Below are 21,007 nucleotides of genomic sequence, written 5' to 3'. Positions count from 1 at the left end.
TTAATGGCAGGTTAATAGGTTAAATAATTTTATTCACCTGTATGGCTGAAGGCCACTGGATCACCTGTATCTCAGCTGACAACATTGTGAGTCAATGTTTAGCTTACATCCACTACTTTATTTCATTATATTTTTCTGAATTGAATCCTTACTGACTTATCTATTTTATTATCTAGAATACAGATCCATTAAGTACCAAAGAGAAAATCAAAACAAAAGTCGATCGTGCATGGGTTTAGCTTGCTACGAGTAGTTCTTGTCCCAGTAGAGATTGATCACGCGAGTGTTGATATAAAATGTATTTACTGATGTGTCCTTTTTTTCCGCCGACTGAAGATGTATGAAGCAGGATGATGTGAGTGTGAGCTGACGAAGGTTTATGGCAAGAAAACACTGTACTACCAAGTTCCCGGGTAAAGCCACAGTAATCAGGCACAGTATATTGGAAAAACATAATAAAAATGAATGATGCAATACTCAATAAACAACTGTGTAACAAGAAACGTGAAAGTTTATTTGGGTCTTCGTGATACATAATAACTATAAAAACATACAAGTCATGTATCTGTTACATCAGCCGCCACACAATTTCTCTTTTAAACATTCACTTATTTAGGGGAAAGGTTACAAGATAAAAAAGGCACTGGTATAAGCCTTATATTGTTGAATTAAGAAAAATTCAAGGGGACTTACTACTGTTACAATGAAACTAAGAACTTTGTGTAGATCTAAAAGTAATTTTGAGAATAGTTAAATTTACTTAACCCAAATATATATACCTGTATTCTGAACCTATTTATTTATCTATTTATCTATTTATATAATGTATAATATATAATTTCATACATAACTTTAACAAATCACAGCATGATTAAATATCAATATTAAAAAATATTTGATATATTTTGCAATCAGTAACACGTGTCAAGTGAGCATTGTAAAGCTCTGTAAGAATAACAGGGAAGCTTCATCAGGTAGAACACTACTGTAATATACTCTGTAACATAACACAGGTCGTCACGTTACTCAATATATCGCACTAAAATATAAATTTAATTACGAAACATATTTACATAGTAAATAGGTAACCAACTGCTATATTTACAGTTGTAAAGTATAAAATAATCATAACACAAATATATTTGAGACCTTTCACTTAACTAAACAAGTTAGTAAGGTCAAGGAACAAAACTATTTTTGAAACAACAAACACGTAAAGAATAAATTAAACACATCGTGTTTAAGAAAGTAATTAATTTTTAGGAATTTAAGATTGAAAAGTTTGACTTTTAAACTTTATCATCACGTGACGTTAAGGATGTGACACCATCATCTCCAGCAAGTCATATATCACATAACAACTACTGTATGTATTATATTAGTCTGTTGTTTAAGTTTGGGTTCACCAGAAGACATCACAGTGGTGAACTGAGGCAGCGTAAAAATACTTCCATAAAAAACTTAGTCCAAAGTAATTATAGATATCTTAAGTTAGTGCATTAAAATTCTAAACTACAATCTTGAGCAAAACTGACAAAGGATATTCTTTTTCCACTTCGTAGTGAGGTAAAACAAAATGTCATTAATTGCAACAACTGAGACCATCTGCATGATATATCCGTACAGAGTATTCATATTTCATTACTGCATCTCCGTATAAATATATATACATACAGTATACTTTCTATATCCCTGCATTAACAAACAGTGTCTTTTAAACACCAACTGTTTAATTATCTTATTACCTATACTTGTACTTCATCCACACACACATCCATACACCGCATACAGTCATCTTTGGTTGTATAATTTCAACATGTCGCTCCAGTTAATATTTGTATTGTGTAGACGTCACAGACCCCTTAACACTCATTTGTTTCCTCACTAATAACAGATCACCCTCATAATGTTGAATTACCGTCACTCATATTAAATCTTTACTTCATTCTTCATATTTTTTAGGAACATATACATTTTCGTCTTTCACTTGTATCATTAGCATAACTCAGTGGAAATAGCATCTATCTTCTCGGCGAACTACAAAATTACACACTTAGCTTTAGCCAGTTTTCTGTGACATTCCAGGAATTTATCTTAACTCCATTAATATTTATTTTCAACTCTTTCAATACATCCTCCGTTTAATCATTTACAAGTCACATTCAACTTTATCTTACATAGATTTAATTAACAATCAACTTCCTTTATTTACATTTCCTCACGAAAACACATATTACCATCGTTCATTACGATGGTAATATGCACTACATATGCACTACATAATTATTTAAATTATATATAAAATGAACTGGATTGTTTACTAAATTGTGTCCAATTGAAAATTTTTAACATGGGTTACAACGTCGATGGCCAGCTAAGTCACTAGACTGGAGGCACTTTGGTACTCCGTGAAGGCTGACTAAAACACTATCATCTTTATTCCACTAATTTCCTGATGATATCATCTTAATTTTCTGCATCAACGTTTCTAACAACTTATTTTTCGAAGGTCAACAACCTAATATATTTATATTTTACTCAACATACAGTCGTTAAGCAAGTTTGTAATCATTAAATCATTCCTGACAATGAGAATGTAAGCGTTCCGTCACACAACCTAAAACATATTGTCACATCTCGTATAAATCATCTATCAACCAAGTGCAGGTGCTATTTCTGCCTCTCATTAATTGGTAATTTTTGGTAACAGGTAATCGTTAATATTACCCAGAGTTCATCAGAGTATAAAAAATATAACTAAATTTTATATCCCTATTGTGATATACTACAGTATAGCTATCCCTATAGTCACTCGTAATATTATTATATAGAACTAATAAATATATAAATTTTAACGAAAATTATTATAACTTATATAATTCCTGTGTCCTGCAAAACGAAATCGCTCATCAGCTCGTACAGTCAGGAAGACAGAAACTTGAATGGTGTCGCCGTGTTTCTGAGCTCTGCAACTGTGCTTTGCATATAACATAAAATATGTACAGCTAACTTTTATGTTATCTGGTTATATTCTATATGTGTTTGTTTATTTAAACCAAGAGATCTGTATAGTATGCTAGTCGTGCCACTTCTTTTTCTTCCAAAAGTAGCTCACAGAAGTCTGAGGACTTCATACAATGACTAAGGTAACTGTCAAAGTGACAGATATGAACTTGTCAAACAACTGGAACTGATTAAAGTACACTTTTGCGGATAATTCCTTCAACACTACACACATGGCCTTCAGACACCTGCTGCTTCTTCACAGTCACTGTCCTTGGAGTTGAGGGAGGAACCAGCACCTTTCTCCCCAATGCTGCTGGTAGAGGAAGATCTGCTGCCATAGAGGAGCTCCAGCTGTTCCACGGTGTCAGGCATAGGCTTGTGGTTAGACTCTGGTAACAACAGGGCCATGAGGCTACCCACTGCCGCACATACCCCGAACATCACAGAAGGCGCCCACCAGTGTGATGCAGCCTGGAACAATAATGTGTATTAGGAGTGATTCAACCATATGAAGATGCTCGAGAAATTCACTAAAAGGATTCCATGCTGACCACTGAACATTACAGTAAGTGAACAGATAGACTTACCAACACCTTGATGATGAAGGGTGAGACGATGGAGCCGAGGCGAGCCATCAAAGAAGACAAACTCAGGCCCCGAGACCTAACACAGGTGGGGAAGAGTTCAGAGGCGGCCAAGTACAGCACTCCGTAACTGCCTGTGATGAAGAGCTTCCCCACCAGCGCCAGGGAGAAGATCATCCACGTGTAACCTGTGGGGGTTCCCGGTGATTAATAACACTCACTGACATCCACTACCTGCAGAGCTTAACAGAAGACACACAAGAGGTTTATTAAGTTCTACATTATTATGCACCTTTTTATTATGCATTTGTCTAGATCTGTCCAATATCTACTAACTACAACATTATTAGGTAATATAACTTCTAAGAGCCTGTTGTACTAATAATTAATTGTTAACGAAAATTATTCAAACATTACGTCCAGGAGATGAAACTACCAATACAAACAAGTAACTAAATGGTGTGAGAAATGTTGTAACTATAGAAAGTATATTTAATATATATATATATATATATATATATATATATATATATATATATATATATATATATATATATATATATATATATATATATATATATATATGAATTAAAAAATAATAATAATAAATACTCGATCGTGATTCACTTACTACTTGGCGTGACAAGAATAGTGAGGATGGCGGCAGCGCAGACGGCGAAGTTGACCGAGAGGACTAAGCGTCTGCCAAAGCGAGCCACGACAGGGGTGAAGCCGCTGTAGCCGGGGATCTCCATGAGGGAGCTTAGTACCATGTAGAGGAAGGGATCGTTGCTGCCCGGGGAAGACAATTTTGTGTTAACTACTACAATAATTATATCACCTCCCCACTAGTGCTTCCCTTAACTACTATCAAATGGTATAGTTTTGTCTCTTTGTTTAGCGACGAGTCATTTTGTTGTTGTTCTGCCTTGATTGTTCCAAAATACTATGGAAGTTGTTTCATTTAGTGCACAATAGGTCAAGTTTTAGACATTAACTCACCTGAACGTCGTGCCTGAGAGACTCATGCCCCAGTAGGTGAGTCCTGTGCAGAACCAGCAGCCAAAGAGTCCTATAGTGATCCTGCGGAGTGTGGTGGTCCTTACCAACACCGTAATGTCCTGCCACCAGATAGCCAGTCGACGACTCGCTCCCAGACTCGACCCGCTGACTGCTGGCCGACGCTCAGCCTCATTCTGTTGATTCGTGGCCATTGTTAATATTGGGATAAACAACAAATGGCAATCTTGTTAACTACCATGTTTTGTGGAATTTACTGAACTCGTTGTCTTTATTTTGAAGAATTTTTGTATTCGTGTAACATCGGCTTTAATATAATCATTGACGCCATTTAAATTCAGACAATCGTTCCTAAGACAAAACCGTGACTGTTTCACCTAATATTAAGTAACAGTCACCTCCAGCTTGAACTTGTTGAGGAGTTCCACGAGCTCCTTGTGCTGAGGAAGGGAAACTCCCTGCCAACGGGCCGCCTTCCGGAGGATCTTTGTAGCTTCCTCGTACCGTTCCTGCATCATCAACCATCTCGGAGACTCGTCCATGAATCTGGGAATACATCACGAACACTTGTCATATATGCGCTCACTCCTCAACCATATATATAATTACTCTTAATACACGTATTTTTGTTACTACTACTATAAGGGTGGCGCTCGCTACCTGTCCTTACAGTCGCTGGTCTCTTCTACCACTACTACTACTCTTATCACTACTAAAGCTGCTGTTGTGGTTACCTTGTTTAAAATCTAGGGGATAAAATTAAGAGTTCTGGTATTCATCACATAACTGGAGCCCTGATGATAAAGTATCTCATCTCGTCTCGTTAATCTTACCTTGAGCTTCACAGGTACGGGAAACGACTTACGGTATCTGAAGGAGGAGGAAAGCGACTGGAAAAGTACACAGTAGCTGCAGGTTTCGCCAATCACGGATGAAGTAGGCCCACATACCGAACAGCATACCGGTGATGGCGAAGGGCGTGGTAGAGAGGAGACCAAGAACTGTGCGTAACTTGGCTGGACACGCCTCCATTCCTGAAGACAAAATAAACATTTGAATCACTAAAAAATTTGACATACTACAGAACCAGCGATGCTGATTTTAGTTTATTTACAGTGTAAGAAGTCAATCCCAACCTCGAATACAAGCTGATCCCATGAACTTGTGGTCCTGTGATGAAACACAAAAATTCATTACCATTTGGGCAGTATGATGGGAACCCTGGAGGACAGTACTACAGTTCATTAGTGTTGCAGAGGACAAACTTGAGGCTAACATGCCCACCTTGGATATAAGATGGCCCTATGATGGGATGGATCATGCCCAGTACGAAGCGCCCAGCGAGAACCAAGGAATACAAGGGCACCAAGGCAGAGGAGGTGGCAGTCAACACAAAAATTAGCGTCGATGCTATCACCACCCGCCGCCGACCGTACCTGCAATCACACCACCACTACCTTGGTCAAGAGCTTTTCAGAGTCATGTGTAGAGATATTTAGACACAAAATATACGTCCTATTGATACAAAAACAGTGATTAGGGCAGGTTGGATTTCTCTCTCTCACCTGTCAGCAATGAAACCCATGAGAGGTTCCCCAACAGCTGTGCCAAAGAAGTAGAAGCTCTGGAAGAAGGGACTGAGGCTGGCCTTCCCACATACCAGGTCCCACTGCGAGAAAAATATAATTATGTTATGTGTGTGTAAAATATCTTTATAAAATACAATACAGTACAAAGGAACAAAAGCACCCATCCATTTGAATGTAATAATATGTAGCGAAATATATAACAGTATAACTATTATTTGGCATTACAAGAAGACGTGAAATATTACGCTATACATTTTAATATAACATCTTGTGTGAATCCCATAAGTGATACTCTCAACCTGTTTCAAAACCCCGACTCGTCCACAAATATCCTGACCATTGGGGGAAATATACCTAACTTATTGCAAGCTGTGATATATGACGCGTAAATGCTCACGTGGATGGTCTAAGAAAATCTAATTCGGGTATAAGTCATAATGTCACGATACTTCGTTACTAGGCCTCACCTCCATAGAGACAGTGGTGGAGAAGATGGAGGTGTCATACTGCCAAGAGTCACAATCCTGGATCTGGAGGGTAGCGGCCTCTTCCGGTGATGTCTGGAGGTCAGGGGTCCAGGGAACGCCCTCCACGGCACCGTAGTCCCTCACGAACATACGACATTGCGACCTCCCGCCACTCTCCTCCCTGCCGACCAACATCACCATCACCACAATACTCTTACTCGAGAGAAATACCACATGTTGTATCTGGTGTCTGGCAATAGAGCTCGGCCAAGCACCGGACCTAGCAGGTTAATTATCATGAATATATTAATATCGATAATGTTTTAAGGGCAAGTATGAATATCTCTTAAACAGCAGTTCAAGAGCAGCCATTACCTTATTTAGAATTGTCCAGGGGAAAAGGGGGAGTGTACCAGGGCATATTAGGGATCAATATGCCAGGGTATACAGAATACGGGCCAATGTACCAGGTTATTGGAGAGGTGCACTTAAAGATCAGTGTACTAGGGCATGAAGTGGTGTACTAGGGGTCAGTGTACCTGGGTATAGAGTAGTTCAGCCGCTGCTCGAGGGTCCAGGAAGAGTTGTCAAGTTGTGGGACGCGACACCAGTGGTCCACGGCGGGATTGTAGAAGGCGCCTCCCAGGGAGAAATAAGGCAGCAACAACGCCCCTGAAACACATAAGTCTCCCTCAGTGTACAAGTTACTGACGATACCCAACACCGCACGTTTATCTTTATGTCGTAAAGGTCCTCAAGTCTTTACGAAATTTTTTTCAGCCGCCACACTCTGTCATCAAAGATTTTACCTCAGTCGTTACGGTCTAAATGTTTCCTTTTCATCAACAGTATAATCCGAGTCTAACTTAAGAGCCAGACCCAGGAACGCAAGCTAGGATGGTTAGGTAGAGACAGCCTCATCTCAATGTCTGGTCATCAGAATATTTAGAAATTCCAACTCCTTGCGGCTCCAGGTTCACGCTGCCGACACGTGGACTGACAACGCACTATAAGTAGACGAGAAATCATAGCTGAGAAGCATGGCAGGAGAGCTGAACCATCTTGGCAGCCGCAAGATAATTTACACTGAAAACGAAAAAGAAAAAAATGTGAAACCAATGTTGAAGCCAAGTACCTCTGGTAATGGACGTCAGCGGCACTTCAAAAACATTGGATAAAAACCTTGGATTAATTTTCATCTCACTTTACTAATCACATGTACTGCAGTATATCCACCGACTTTGAAAAATGAATACTAATTAAATCTTGGAAGTGGTATATACATCCACCTGAATAAACGAGTCAAAGCAATCGTCCTTACGTAAAGAACCACCGTAACAAAATCTCCTACAGAATCGTAGCACGCTCTTGCCAAGACTTGTTACCTACTTTTAATGTGAATCTAACTAACCGCTGTCACCCATACCTGTTATACCACCAAACGAATACTAACTTTCTCTGATAAGACTAAATACCGATATAAGTGACCTTTGACTTAAACTAGACTACTGCTGAGGTATGACTGAGCTTAGTAATATACTGAGCATGTAATAATTATCTTGGGCAACGTTATTTCAAATGGACTCGATCACAACGCAAGCTGCCACACATGTCGGTAATCTTAGTGTAGAAAAGGCCAAGAAAACTCTAGGGAAAAACAATGAGAACACACCGTACTCGTATATAATATTTCAGTTCTTGATGACCTACTAAGCCCGGACAGGAAACATGTCCTGAGTACGTTATGTAAAAATAAAAGGCGGAAATATGCAAAGGCGAGAAAAAAGGAGACGATTCAGTGGCTTACCAATGAAAAATAAGACATTGGTAGCGGCGCCAATATAAAAATTTTTCCGCGGTCTGCTTGTTTTTGTTGAACCTCAGCGCCCGCAGGTCTCGGCCAAAAATATCCATTGCAGTAGAGGGACACTGATAGATGAACGGGTCCGCTTGGCAACTCTCTGTGAGTAGATGGGGTACACATGGAGTACTGTACCATTTTAGCCTAGCTTCTCTTACAGTGTTCATTTCAGACTCTTTGTAATTCTATGTGTCCATTTACTATTGTTTAGTGTATGAACACACCCGATTTTTTCTGGTTTAAAAATCCCAGTTTATAAATGAATATCCTCAGGTTTTCTTGTGGAAGTTGTGTTTTTGGACAAATAATTTTATCCTTTACTTTCTGTTTATACACTAACTGAATAATTTCTTTATCAAATTAAATTGCACGTTTTAGTTATATTACACACATACACACACACACACACACACACACACACACACACACACATATATATATATATATATGTGTGTGTGTGTGTGTGTGTTATTGCATTAATAGATGTATATCGCAAAACTTTAGTGTCAGGAATCCATCCGATAAAAATAATAAACACCAAACACTTACCACAGTTGTTATCAGCAGAGTGTACAAACAAGTACAGTAGTGTATTACACAAAAAAATATACACATAACAGATCTTCAGTTAAGTAGTACAGTACTCACATAGAAAGTATGAGCCAAACATGAGGAGAGTCCATCGTCCCACTCCCAAGGTGGTCAGGAGACTGTCGAAGTTCTTGAACTCCTTAGTGGTGGGTTGTGAGTGTCTCATCAAGGCCTCAGTCTGAGTCTCCATAGCTGCAGTGAGGGAGGATGAATAAATATGACTTGGGGATGTGCCTGTGTCCACCAGAAACCTTTGACAGTTCTTGGGGTGTGCAGTAGATAGTAATAAATAATAATAATAATAATTAACGGTTTATTGAAAGAGCTTGGCAGCCAGAAGGCTGAAAATATACAGTGGGCAGCGATGTGTGTTTACGGTGGCCTAAAAACGAGTCTCCAGGCCGCCGCCTTTCTGCTACACCTGAGGAACAAGAACACTGCCATTAGTGTTGTGTGGGGCTCCTTGACACGTAAAACTACAAGAGTTTTCACTTTCTTGTTTCTGGCACTTGACCTATGAGAAGCATATATTTGATTTTTTTTTTATTTGTTAATGTTGTACTTAAGTACACTGTTGACTCGTTCTTTCTTTTTACAGCAGACAGCGTTTAAATATACAGAATATTAAAAGAAACATATTCGGCTGTTCGACATTTAAAGATTAATGTGTTAATATGTTTATAATGCAGCGAGTTAAACAACCCGTGTCTAATATCGAGTTACAACACGGTCGTGAGCGAGGGGGCTGAAAAGGACACCCTGGCAGCATAGACACGGATTCAAGAGTCTGTTTGTGGTTCAGGAGAGGCGACAGGACTTTTGTGGGTAACTGTACATATTGTGACTTTTTAAAAGATAAAGAAATAATGACGTAGAGCATGCAAGCTGTTTAGGGCTACAATATACATTTGATTTAGTAAAAAATACAGTAGATTTATTTGTACTGAAACTGATTGCAGTGTAAAACCCAGTATGTAGCTCTATACGAATCTGTAAGGTTTGCAGCTCTATAAAGTTATACAGTTCCTGGTGTATCTTAATCCAGTCATTATTCTTCAGGGATATAATGTAAAGATTAAAAACATTGATGGAGCTACAGTTAGTGTATTTTGTGCCATAACAGAGGCACTAGTGGCACCACCGTTCCCTGCCAGCAGTTGTGGTCATGACACTATATTTCGTTAACCTAATTTAGTTCAGTTCCTAATTCCCGGAAATGTCTAACTTTATCTTCTTCACTCTATTGTTGCACATTACTGTTCCATGTTCAGCCACTGTAAATCGGGATAAATGGAATTTAGAAGCTCGGATTAGACCTTAAGACTATGGTGACAAATATAACCTTGCTAAGTGACGTCACGGGCAACCTTGCTTCAGCTATCTGGATTTTTTATCCCTTTCAATACGAATGAGACTGGGTGCTCGTCTCCAAAAGTGCAAACATTTCCCAAGTCCTCTTGCACTGTTATTTTCTGCCAATTTACTGCATCATGTCACATGATGAAAAATTATGACATGATGTTCCTCGAGCTCACTTTTATTGTAAATTATGACATACAATTCTACTCATTTGAGGAACTAGAATTCAAGGAAGTACATTATACTTCTTATAACATCACACCAGTTCATCATCTACTGTCCGCAGATTCCCGTCTGGTGTCGTTTTCAAACCCACAAACTTCTCTCGAGGTCTAGCCATCGTCGGACCTTCCTTCTGGCTCCTGAATGTCTTGCTCTGGAATCTATGAGTTCTTTTTGATAGACCTTGCGATGTAACGTACGACCTCACCCCCAACCATCACGGCAGCTCAGCTCACCGTTTTCCCTGGTAAAATATGTCGTCTGTAAACTGTTTGCAGTTTGAAACTGGTGTAGACATCCGCGGAGTAGTGACAGGTGACCGGGCCACAACAGCTAACAAAGATAACACTGGCTACAGGGAGAGATGGCGCGCCTAGCGGGAGAGATGACACTATTTATGGCTCGCACGTGCGCGTTTGTGCACGTGATAGGTGCGTGTGAGGTGGTTGTTGTTGCGACGGGGGTGTCGTGCACCAGTATACACTTGATGGCCAGGTGGGGCGAGGCGGTCTTCCCGGTGGTTGTGGTGTATCTCCTTGGCGACACTTAACTGATGGCGTTCACTGTCCACATTATTCATGGCTCATATATTGTGAAACTGTAGGTGAACCAGACCTTATACCCTTGATCTTCTGGTTCTTATCATTATAAATCTATACTATTTTCAGTCTCAGTATCTTTTATCTTTTAATGTGTAAGTTATCTCGTTCACCTGCGGTATATGTTTTGATGTGAACTGTAGATGATGGTTGACGTATGTACACAATTAAGAGGATTGATTAGCCTATTCTTGTAGGCAGACATGATTCTAAAAAGTAAATGACGAGACGAAACCGAAGCGCTACCGTTTTTTTCTTTTTCGTTTCTAATACTTGAATAAAAATAAAACAAATAAAACGTATACTGTAATTAGAAAACGGAATCCGTTACATGATTTGTGATTAACGAACAGAGAAACAATAGAAAAATCAATACGATATGCGGTTATTACTGAGGTAAATGTCAAGGTTTTAGAAAAGTAGACGTTGAAATAGTACATTACACACCTGAGAGTATACATGTAAACCAGTTGAACAGGTTCCTGGTGGTGGGGACTGTCAGTCAAGGATGCATGTACTGTACTGCTGTAACTTAAGGCAGAGAACTTCCTCAGGCGTAACGTTACATAACTGCTCCTTGGGATTTTCCGCACTAGAGAATTACAGCCAGTTTTTATGAAGATGTGAACAACATTGACACACGTCCATTATTGAAAAAAAAATTAATGTACAGTATGTGAAATTTAATTGTTATCGTCTTCCAAGCTGAGTGTCTATCTTCCGTGGAGGGGGGGGGGGGTTAATGGCATAGAAAGGATTTTTTCCTGTCATATTTACTGTAGGTGCATCTTCCTTACAACGTGAAGACATTTACTAATATGGCACAATAAGAAACTACACTATGGTAATTATTGTTTACATAGTGATAACTGAAACATGTAAGCGTGTTCTTATGGGTGAAGGGTAACAGAATACGTGTTGTGGTTCACTTCAACTTCTAAACAATACATATAGAGAGTACTCTAGACTTGTGCACAGATAAGGCAAAGTGAACGTCGTTTCATAGTGTTTGTATTATTACAATTTTATTAGATTGAGTTAGTTTGGATGGGTCTTGTTAACGATTGGTTAGATAAGGTTTAAAAGTAACACACACACACACACACACACACACACACACATTACACCATAAAACGCCCGTCACTGTTGGATAAAACTGTTGGCCGCTGTAAGAAGATAACTGGTCACTCAGTGATTACTGGTATAACACACCAGACCAGCAGACTCTTACAGAACATGCGTAAGATCGGTCAGAGAATCCTTGAATTAGTTATATGCGCACCTCCGTCTGCCGCTTAAAGTATTATGATGAAAATTAGTATATGCCAATAATGTTGTGAGTGAGGATCTTCCGGGGAAGTTAGAGACGTGTTCTTGACCCAGTGACTGACTGACTGACTAACCTGCAGTACAAGAACTTGAAAGAAAGTTTTTAACACGTCATCCTCAACATATGATGAAAAATAAAACAGCTGTTACATGACTGTGTTATTTTGGAGTATAAAACTAATTTCCCCTCAAGAAATTCAGCTGGAGGTAAATATTGTATGGTGGTGGACGCTGTGGCCACGACAGCTGCACTGAATGATATAACCGATTTAGTTCATCACTCCTGAATGGCACGGGCATAAGACCTCTTTCAGGCAAACCAGACCGCTCACTCACACCGCATCTGAGCCAACTACATCCACTAGGGGCTTCCCAGTTGAATTACGAGTCATTCGAGTTAACGTTACTCTCTGAACAACTCAGATCAAAATTAGCAGTAGTTCGTTGTCACCTTCTGGGCTGGCAATGTCTTGGAACTCAGCCTAGAAGTAATGCCAGACAAACGTCTGCTACTCAGCAATAGGGTAAGGCTGTCCAGCTGCTACATATAGCTCACGAGTCACTACGGGTTTCAGGTGTGGCCAACGACCGAGTTCACTAGTGTGGGCGTCTAACAAGGGTCGACGGTCGGCGTTGTGTGAGGACAGCCTCAACACTACCTTTATATAGTGTGTGTGTGTGTGTGTGTGTGTGTGTGTGTGACTATATTTCACATTATTTCACCAAGAAAGTCAATTTAAACACCCATACCATCATATCACCTCAGCTGTGATTAACTCAGTCGGATAAACTCATAAAATGATAATTACAGGTAAGCAGATGATAAACTTAGGTTAATGATACACTCTTCGATACACCACGAAGATTATTACCAATTATTGGGTTTATAGTATACAGTATTCACTTATTCAGTCACAGAATTATCTAAATTATGTTAATGATTAATAATGTTATCATCATCATAATTAATTATTCCTATAAATTTTATAACATTGTTCACTGAATTATCAATCATTAATTCAGTAAAAATATTGCAGTAGGGAGCCAGTAACTTGAGCGTGAACATATTTTTCAAGGGTGACTTTTTGTCACTCGTTATCATAAATAAATTTTAAACATGCCTTAAAATACAAGTTAAAAACTACCGCCAAGTAAACAACATGAAATTGTTGTTCTAAACAGCGTAAGAGTGAGAGTCAAACTTAACACGTGAAGAATCTGACACACTATAGCACACGCAGCGTAAAGACAGTTGCCAGATGACAATGTCACATGTCAGACCAGTGTGTTTTGTCTCTTTACTTCCTGTAAAATATATTTCTGTCCAAGATGCCAGACGTAATTTATCCGTTTGGGAGACGCGGTGTGTCTGGGGCAAAAAGTTACCATGGCAACAACCAACCTGGCCGCCCACAATGAATATTCTCGAGAGAAATTTAGTTTTCACTGTAAAAAAATTTCAAATAATTGTAATTTTGTTTTTCATCTCATTTTTAAGTGTTAATGTTTTTAATGAAATACGGTAATACAAGCGTTTCCATTTTCTTTGGTTATTTTTGGAGGCCGTCCGGCCGTCAGTGGTTTGGTATCTTTCTCGTTTCCTCCCTCACAACATTACAGGTACTATACGTACTGATTGTCACCATAGTATTTTAAGCGTTAGATACAACTAATTCAAGAATACTTTGAGGTATGTTATGTTAAGAGTCTGTACTGGTTGTCTTATAGCATCACAGTGTAAACGGAGCCAATTTAGGTAAGGTAAATGATCAAAAACTCGAAGTGAACGTAAACATTTTACACTTAAATCACTCATATGTCTGTAGAGGCAATGGAAATACATTTCTGACTTGAAACTCAGACCTCCATGATTAATCGTCATCATTATTAACTCTTTAGAGAGCACAGTGTCCCCTAGGTACTTTATTATGGCTGACGTAGGCAGTGTTCTCAGTCACAGCTTACACACTGGGAGAGGAGGATACTGAAGATCAGAAGTTCGTGTGTAGTAATCAGTGAGTGGTCAGTTATCTGCTTACAATGTCTGAAGTTCAAAACCGTTAGTTGCTTGGTAACAACCCACAGTGACGCGTTTTGTGGTGTGTAGGTGGACGGCGCCAGTTGGTCTCTAACCTTTACCTAGCCTATCAACAAAATCCATCCAAACTAATTCAACTTAATAAAATCTTAACTAATATAAACACTATGAAACAACTACTACTTTGTTTTAACTGTGTACAAATCTATGCCTTACCTAGTTTAGCTTAATAGTATGACCATTATTTAACCCATTAATGTACTGTACGGTACTTATTACAAATTGTGTTATGTCAATGTTACCACAAGACACTTAAAAACACACTTTGAAAGAAACACAGCGAGATTGAAGAACTTAGAACTTTTGTATTTTTTTTTTGGGGGGGGGGGATTTTAGTCACATTAGATTCCTATAACAAGTTCCTCGATAACTGGACTTATGGGTGAAACACTAACATGACTCTCTCTCTCTCTCTTTCTCTCTCTCTCTCTCTCTCTCTCTCTCTCTCTCTCTCTCGGAAACGTCAATTCTATCACAGTCATCGCCCCAATACTCGTGTCGCCAAAACACACGTCCTCATTTCCACACACTTTCCTCTTCCTCTCACTCTCTCCCCTGTACATTTTTATACCTCTCCCCACCCTCAGTCTGCATGCCATCCCCCCCTTCCCTCCTCCCTGACCCTTTACTCCGACTCAGTGACACACACACACACACACACACACACACACACACACTGGGTCATTTACCTGGTCTTTACCTTTGTAGTAAATCTAACATTCTTTACTGAGGCCATATTTATTTCTCACTGCTGTCCTAGCTATCATTGTTAAAGTACATTTCAGGACAAGATTTGTCCGTATGATTAGCCTTTGTTTTTATTTGAAGGTAAGCATCAGTGGTTGTGAATGAGAATGTATCCGCGAGAATGTACTAATAAATTGTATAATCAGTAGACTAAGCTGTATTAATATTTGTTTATGTTCTCTCTTGTCATAATTCAGTCAGGCAGACCAATGCCTTTTAATGTGTAAGTTGGCAACGGACATCACCTCCACTTTGTTTTGTTCACAATCTCTGGCGCACAGCTTGTGAATTCTCGGCGTATATCCACGTTGATTTATCCTACCCAGACCATTTAACGCTACACAGAGGATCATTACCCAACAACTGCGTGCGTCTGCCCACAAAAACCTCTCACTGCCACTGGTATTTAGGTCAGTGCCGGATTTCGACCTGTGGAGGCCCATGGGCAGCCTCTTTGTGGAGGCCCCCCGCATTATAGCTACCCAAGAGGGTGGGGTGGCGAGTGAAGCGAGCCTAAATATCTGGGAGTTCCGGGGGGCGCTGTAAGCCCCCCGGGAAAATTTTGAAATTTGAACACTTCTTTGGGGAATTTTGAAGCCATATGCAGTTATATTGAGGAAATTAGAACATTGAGAAATTTTTAATTAACTGTATATTTATTGATAGTGTACAAATTCCCAACACACACACACACACACACACACACAAAAGTGTATGTGTGTGTGTGTTGGGAATTTGTACACATGAATGTTAAAGAATGAAAATAAAAATAATCCAAATGAATAAACAAATAAATAAAATATTGTAATATGTGGAGGCCCCTGGGCAGCTGCCCACTTTGCCCACTCCTGAATCCGGCCCTGATTTAGGTCTGCTTCCTGAATATTTGTCCTTTCTAGTGGTGTGTTCAATACCCTTTCCTGTCATTTTATTAATGCTCTCTCTCTCTTACCTCAACCATGTTAATTCCCACTGACCATGGCCACCGCATTACCTAATCTCGGCACAGTCCCACATTTTCTCCCGCCACACACATCAGTCTCACTCGGCTGTAAGAACCTCATGTAACATTTAACCATTTCCCATTCACCCCATTTCTGATGAGTTTAACATGTGTTTTTTTTCCTCATATCTATCGATGCCATAATTAAACTCTCTGGGTCACCTGAAGATTAGACACCCCGGCTTATTTTTACCTGAAGATTAATCACCTTAGCGTTACCTGGAGAGGTTATAGGTTAGGTGAGATTAAGATATGCTGGGTTAGGTAACTTAGGTTCTAATCAGGTTGGTTTATAAGTGAAGTTATAGGCTATGTTATAATCAGTTTGGTTAGGTTAATCTTAAAGTTAAATTAGCTAGAGGAAGGGGACCAATTAATCCTGTCTTCCATCATATAATTCCTGGACTGGCTGCTTATATTCGCCTCCTTAAATCATCACTCAGCAACACCCGCTACACATACTTTGCCTTCATCCTCTCACCCTCACCCTCTCACTCATCCTCTCACCCTTACCCTCTCACTCGTCCTCTCACCCTCTCACTCGTCCTCTCACCCTCACCCTCTCACTCATCCTCTCACCCTTACCCTCTCACTCGTCCTCTCACCCTCTCACTCATCCTCTCACCCTCACCCTCTCAGCACTCCCTCACCCTCCCACTCCGTGTCCCCACCTCCCTCCCCCTCTACCCTCCCCACTCCGTCCCTCCTCCTCACCATCCCTCCCCACCCCACCACTCCCTCTCCCCCACTCGTCCCTCCACCCTCAATCTCACTCGTCCCTCTCACCAATCTCCTCACCTGTCTCTCTCCACCTCCTCTCACCCTCACTCACCCTTACCCCCTCACCTGTCCCCTCACCTCCCACTGTCCTCTCACCCCTCACTCTCCCTCCTCACCCCTCCTCACTGTCCTCTCACCCTCACCACCTCTCCATCGTCCCTCTCACCCTCACCCCTCTCACCTCACCCTCCTCATCCTCTCACCCCACCTCCTCTCACCTGTCCTCCTCACCCTCCTCACTCATCCTCTCACCCCCTCACCCTCCCACTCCTCTCCTCTCACCCTCTCACTCGTCCCTCTCACCCCTCCACTCCATCCTCTCACCCTCACCCTCCTTCACCTCATCCTCTCACCCCCTCACCCTCCCACTCGTCCTCTCACCCTCTCATCTCCCTCTCACCTCACCTCCTCACTCGTCCTCTCACCCTCACCCTCTCACTCATCCTCTCACCCTTACCCTCTCACTCGTCCTCTCACCCTCTCACTCGTCCTCTCACCCTCACCCTCTCACTCGTCCTCTCACCCTCTCACTCGTCCTCTCACCCTCACCCTCTCACTCGTCCTCTCACCCTCACCCTCTCACTCGTCCTCTTATCTCCCTCCCTTCACCCTCAATTCCTCTAATTTTGTTTCACGCAGATCTAAGACATCCAGGTTCATCTCTTGTTACACCCACACACTTACACACACACATCATTATTATTTTATGTCCTTTCTTCTGTTGTGTGTGTGTGTGTGTGTGTGTGTGTAATAATAATTAACGGTTTATTGGGAAAGTTCTGCAGACCGAAGGCTGAAAATATACATTGGACATAAATGACTTATTACATACATTGACATTGGTGGTTTAACAAAAGTCTTCATTAGAGAAAGGTGAAGGAACATTAGTGAACATACAGATTAATGTTTACAGTGGAGGTCACGTAGATCATGTGCGTTGGGATGTTGAACAGCAGACACGTAGTGTAGTAACTCCCTCACAGATGGTGTTATGAGGGACCTGATGTGGTGTAGTGATTCCCTCACAGATGGTGTTATGAGGGGCCTCATATGGTGTAGTAATTCCCTTACAGATAGTGTTATGAGGAGCCTGATGTGGTGTAGTGATTCCCTCACAGATGGTGTTATGAGGGGCCTCACATGGTGTAGTAATTCCCTCACAGATGGTGTTATGAGGAGCCTGATGTGGTGTAGTAATCCCCTCACAGATGGTGTTATGAAGGGCATCACGTGGTGTAGTAATTCCCTCACAGATGGTGTTATGAAGGGCATCACGTGGTGTAGTAATTCCCTCACAGATGGTGTTATGAGGGGCCTGACGTGGTGTAGTAATTCCCTCACAGATAGTATTATGAGGGGCCTGACCTGGTGTAGTAATTCCCTCACAGATGGTATTATGAGGGGCCTGATGTGATGTAGTAATTCCCTCACAGATGGTGTTATGAGGGGCTTGACTTGGTGCAGTAATTCCCTCACAGATGGTGTTATGAGGGGCCTGATGTGGTGTAGTAATTCCCTCAAAGATGGTTTTATGAGGAACCTTACATGATGCTGTAGCAACTCATTCGCTACGTGGTGTCGTAGCATCATGGGGACACCACGTGACCTGGTGTCACAGTACCGGGGAGTGGGACCTCACTGTGTGAAGGTTAGCTTGGGTACGACTCAGCTGTTACTGTGAATTGTTTTCACTGACTTAAACACTGTTCACCACTATTTAACACTGGTTCCATTCCTTTCCTAAATGAAATAGTAACTTCTGGCGAGAACTTGTTGATATATATTCCGGTGGGGAGGAGGGGTTCAGGGGAGGGAGTTGGTATGGGCCAACATAACAGTTAACCTGGCTGCTGCCAGAGCAGCGCCAGATACGTCTTGACCCTTCGGTGGCCATGGATGAAGTGTGTGTGTGTGTGTGTGTTTGTGTGTGTTAAATTGATGAAAATAGTTAAAGAAAAAATATAGACTTCGTGGGGGAGGAGTAGTGAGTGACGGACTGAATTTCATTGACCTCAAAACAGCAGACAGACACAGATAAGCGTTACATAGTGACAAAACACCAGCAAGTTATCAGTCACCATGAGATAAAGAAAATTCCCCGGTGAGGGATATTCTCCTAGCCTAATAACAAGGTTTATTTAAGGTTAATTTAATCCTTTAACTAATTATACTCCACGAAACAGAATTACTTGGTGTTAGTCGTTAGCGAGTTACTATGAGCCGCTGTTGAAACATAATATCCGCGGTCTTTATCGAGTCTAATTGACCTAAACCTTGATCTTGATCAAATTATTATCACCCACGTACTTATCTTTATCTTATTTAGCTCCTTAACTGACCTAACTCATAACAAAAAGTATCGGTCAATCAAAAGTTATCATTCCGAAACGAAATTCTCAACAACCGTATTTTTCCACTAACTATTGAACGTAACACCAAGGTAATAAATTAAATGTAGTAAGTCAATGAATAGTATTTAAATCTCGTTCACTTATTCATTGACACAAACCAAAACTACAAGAACAGTGAGTTGAGACGACATCCTGTAGGTACTCTGTATAGCCTACTTAGATCTCGTGCCTGCAGAAATTTGTCAACACTCGTTTAAAATTGTTCCCCACGTCATGATAACTTTTGGAGTACTGTATATACCTGATTGTTTAATGCTCAATGACGAAAGTTAAAGCCGGGGTAATATTTGTAACGTATACTGTACACCCAGACGTCAGCACCACAAGCCAAGGAGTGACTAGGATAATGTAGAGATAAAACTGTCAGTGAGGGGAGATGGAACTAAAAATTTACTCACAAAGGATCGGATTTTTTCACGCGGTTTTCCTTAGTTTCTTGTTCAAGTAAATTTCATAATACGTATTCAACTTTCTTTCATATACCACGTAAATTAAAATTCCCATAATGATTTCTACTCCCACTATAATGTGTAGGAAAATGTAAGTCATGTCACATTCTCTTCACCACGAAAAATGGTATATGAAAAGTATAGCTTTGTCTCTAGTGCCCAGGAAATGATACATAAAGAGTATATACCTTCCTAACCACTGTGTTCCCTCCCAGTGTCATGTTAAGTATGAGGATTATGTTGTTTTAGTGTTTATTAAGAGTGAATATCCCAATGTTTATATAATACCATGTGTAAGATTCTCTCACACGTGTCATGAACAATGGGTGAACGATTTTCTTCATTTGTGTAATCAGTGATAATAGGTTCACTTATTTATTCACATTTTTATCAGTTGGTGATAATAAAGTCTACCTTGTTCCTGTAATTAAGGGTTTTTAGCCTCACCTTAAGCCTTTACTGGCGAGAGAGAAGAAGCAACTTGTAACTCTTGGTGTTTAAGGAGAACAGCAACAGTTTATTGTCCTTGTAGTCTATAGGCATAGCAGCAGTGTCTTGAATAATGTGTCCGGGACAGCAGGTCATGTGCTGTGGTCATCAACCTTCCAGCGCGGCGCCCTGCCTACAACTGACACCATCTCCCGCCAACACGTCCTACATTAAGTTTGGTGATGCGCACGCCAGTTGGCTCAGTTAGATGTTCTGTACTTAACCCTTTATACTGCCCCGCGTCCCCCTCCCCAACAACCCCTTACCCTTATCCTATAGCTACCCCAGGTTCCAGGTTTTTAGTTGTAAAGGAATTTGAGAGGATTTTTTGTGAAATGGTAATACTAAGAGATTCTTATGGTCATGGGTGGGCTTGGGATCAGTTCTATAAAAAGATTTCTTA

At 40.5% G+C, this 21,007-nt stretch overlaps 1 protein-coding gene across 1 annotated transcript; it reads right to left on the bottom strand.

Annotated features, from left to right (window-relative positions):
- Window positions 1-493: 493 nt before the first annotated feature.
- LOC121856717 (organic cation transporter protein-like) lies at window positions 494-20,763 on the bottom strand. Its single transcript, XM_042352406.1, has 12 exons — window positions 20,563-20,763; window positions 9,176-9,310; window positions 7,206-7,338; window positions 6,667-6,847; window positions 6,176-6,279; window positions 5,895-6,046; window positions 5,476-5,644; window positions 5,009-5,156; window positions 4,593-4,786; window positions 4,222-4,382; window positions 3,594-3,778; window positions 494-3,477 (listed from the first exon to the last, which is right to left on the bottom strand). Exons 2-12 carry the CDS (start codon window positions 9,306-9,308, stop codon window positions 3,244-3,246), a joined length of 1,794 nt encoding a protein of 597 aa, XP_042208340.1. The 5' UTR covers window positions 9,309-9,310; window positions 20,563-20,763; the 3' UTR covers window positions 494-3,243.
- Between the last annotated feature and the right edge of the window lie 244 nt (window positions 20,764-21,007).

This window comes from Homarus americanus, unplaced genomic scaffold (genome assembly GCF_018991925.1).
Source record: "Homarus americanus isolate GMGI-L3 unplaced genomic scaffold, GMGI_Hamer_2.0 scaffold1660, whole genome shotgun sequence".
Lineage (NCBI taxonomy): Eukaryota > Metazoa > Arthropoda > Malacostraca > Decapoda > Nephropidae > Homarus > Homarus americanus.
Note: the sequence above shows the minus strand (reverse complement) of the source record. Positions and strands in the feature narration are given on the sequence as shown.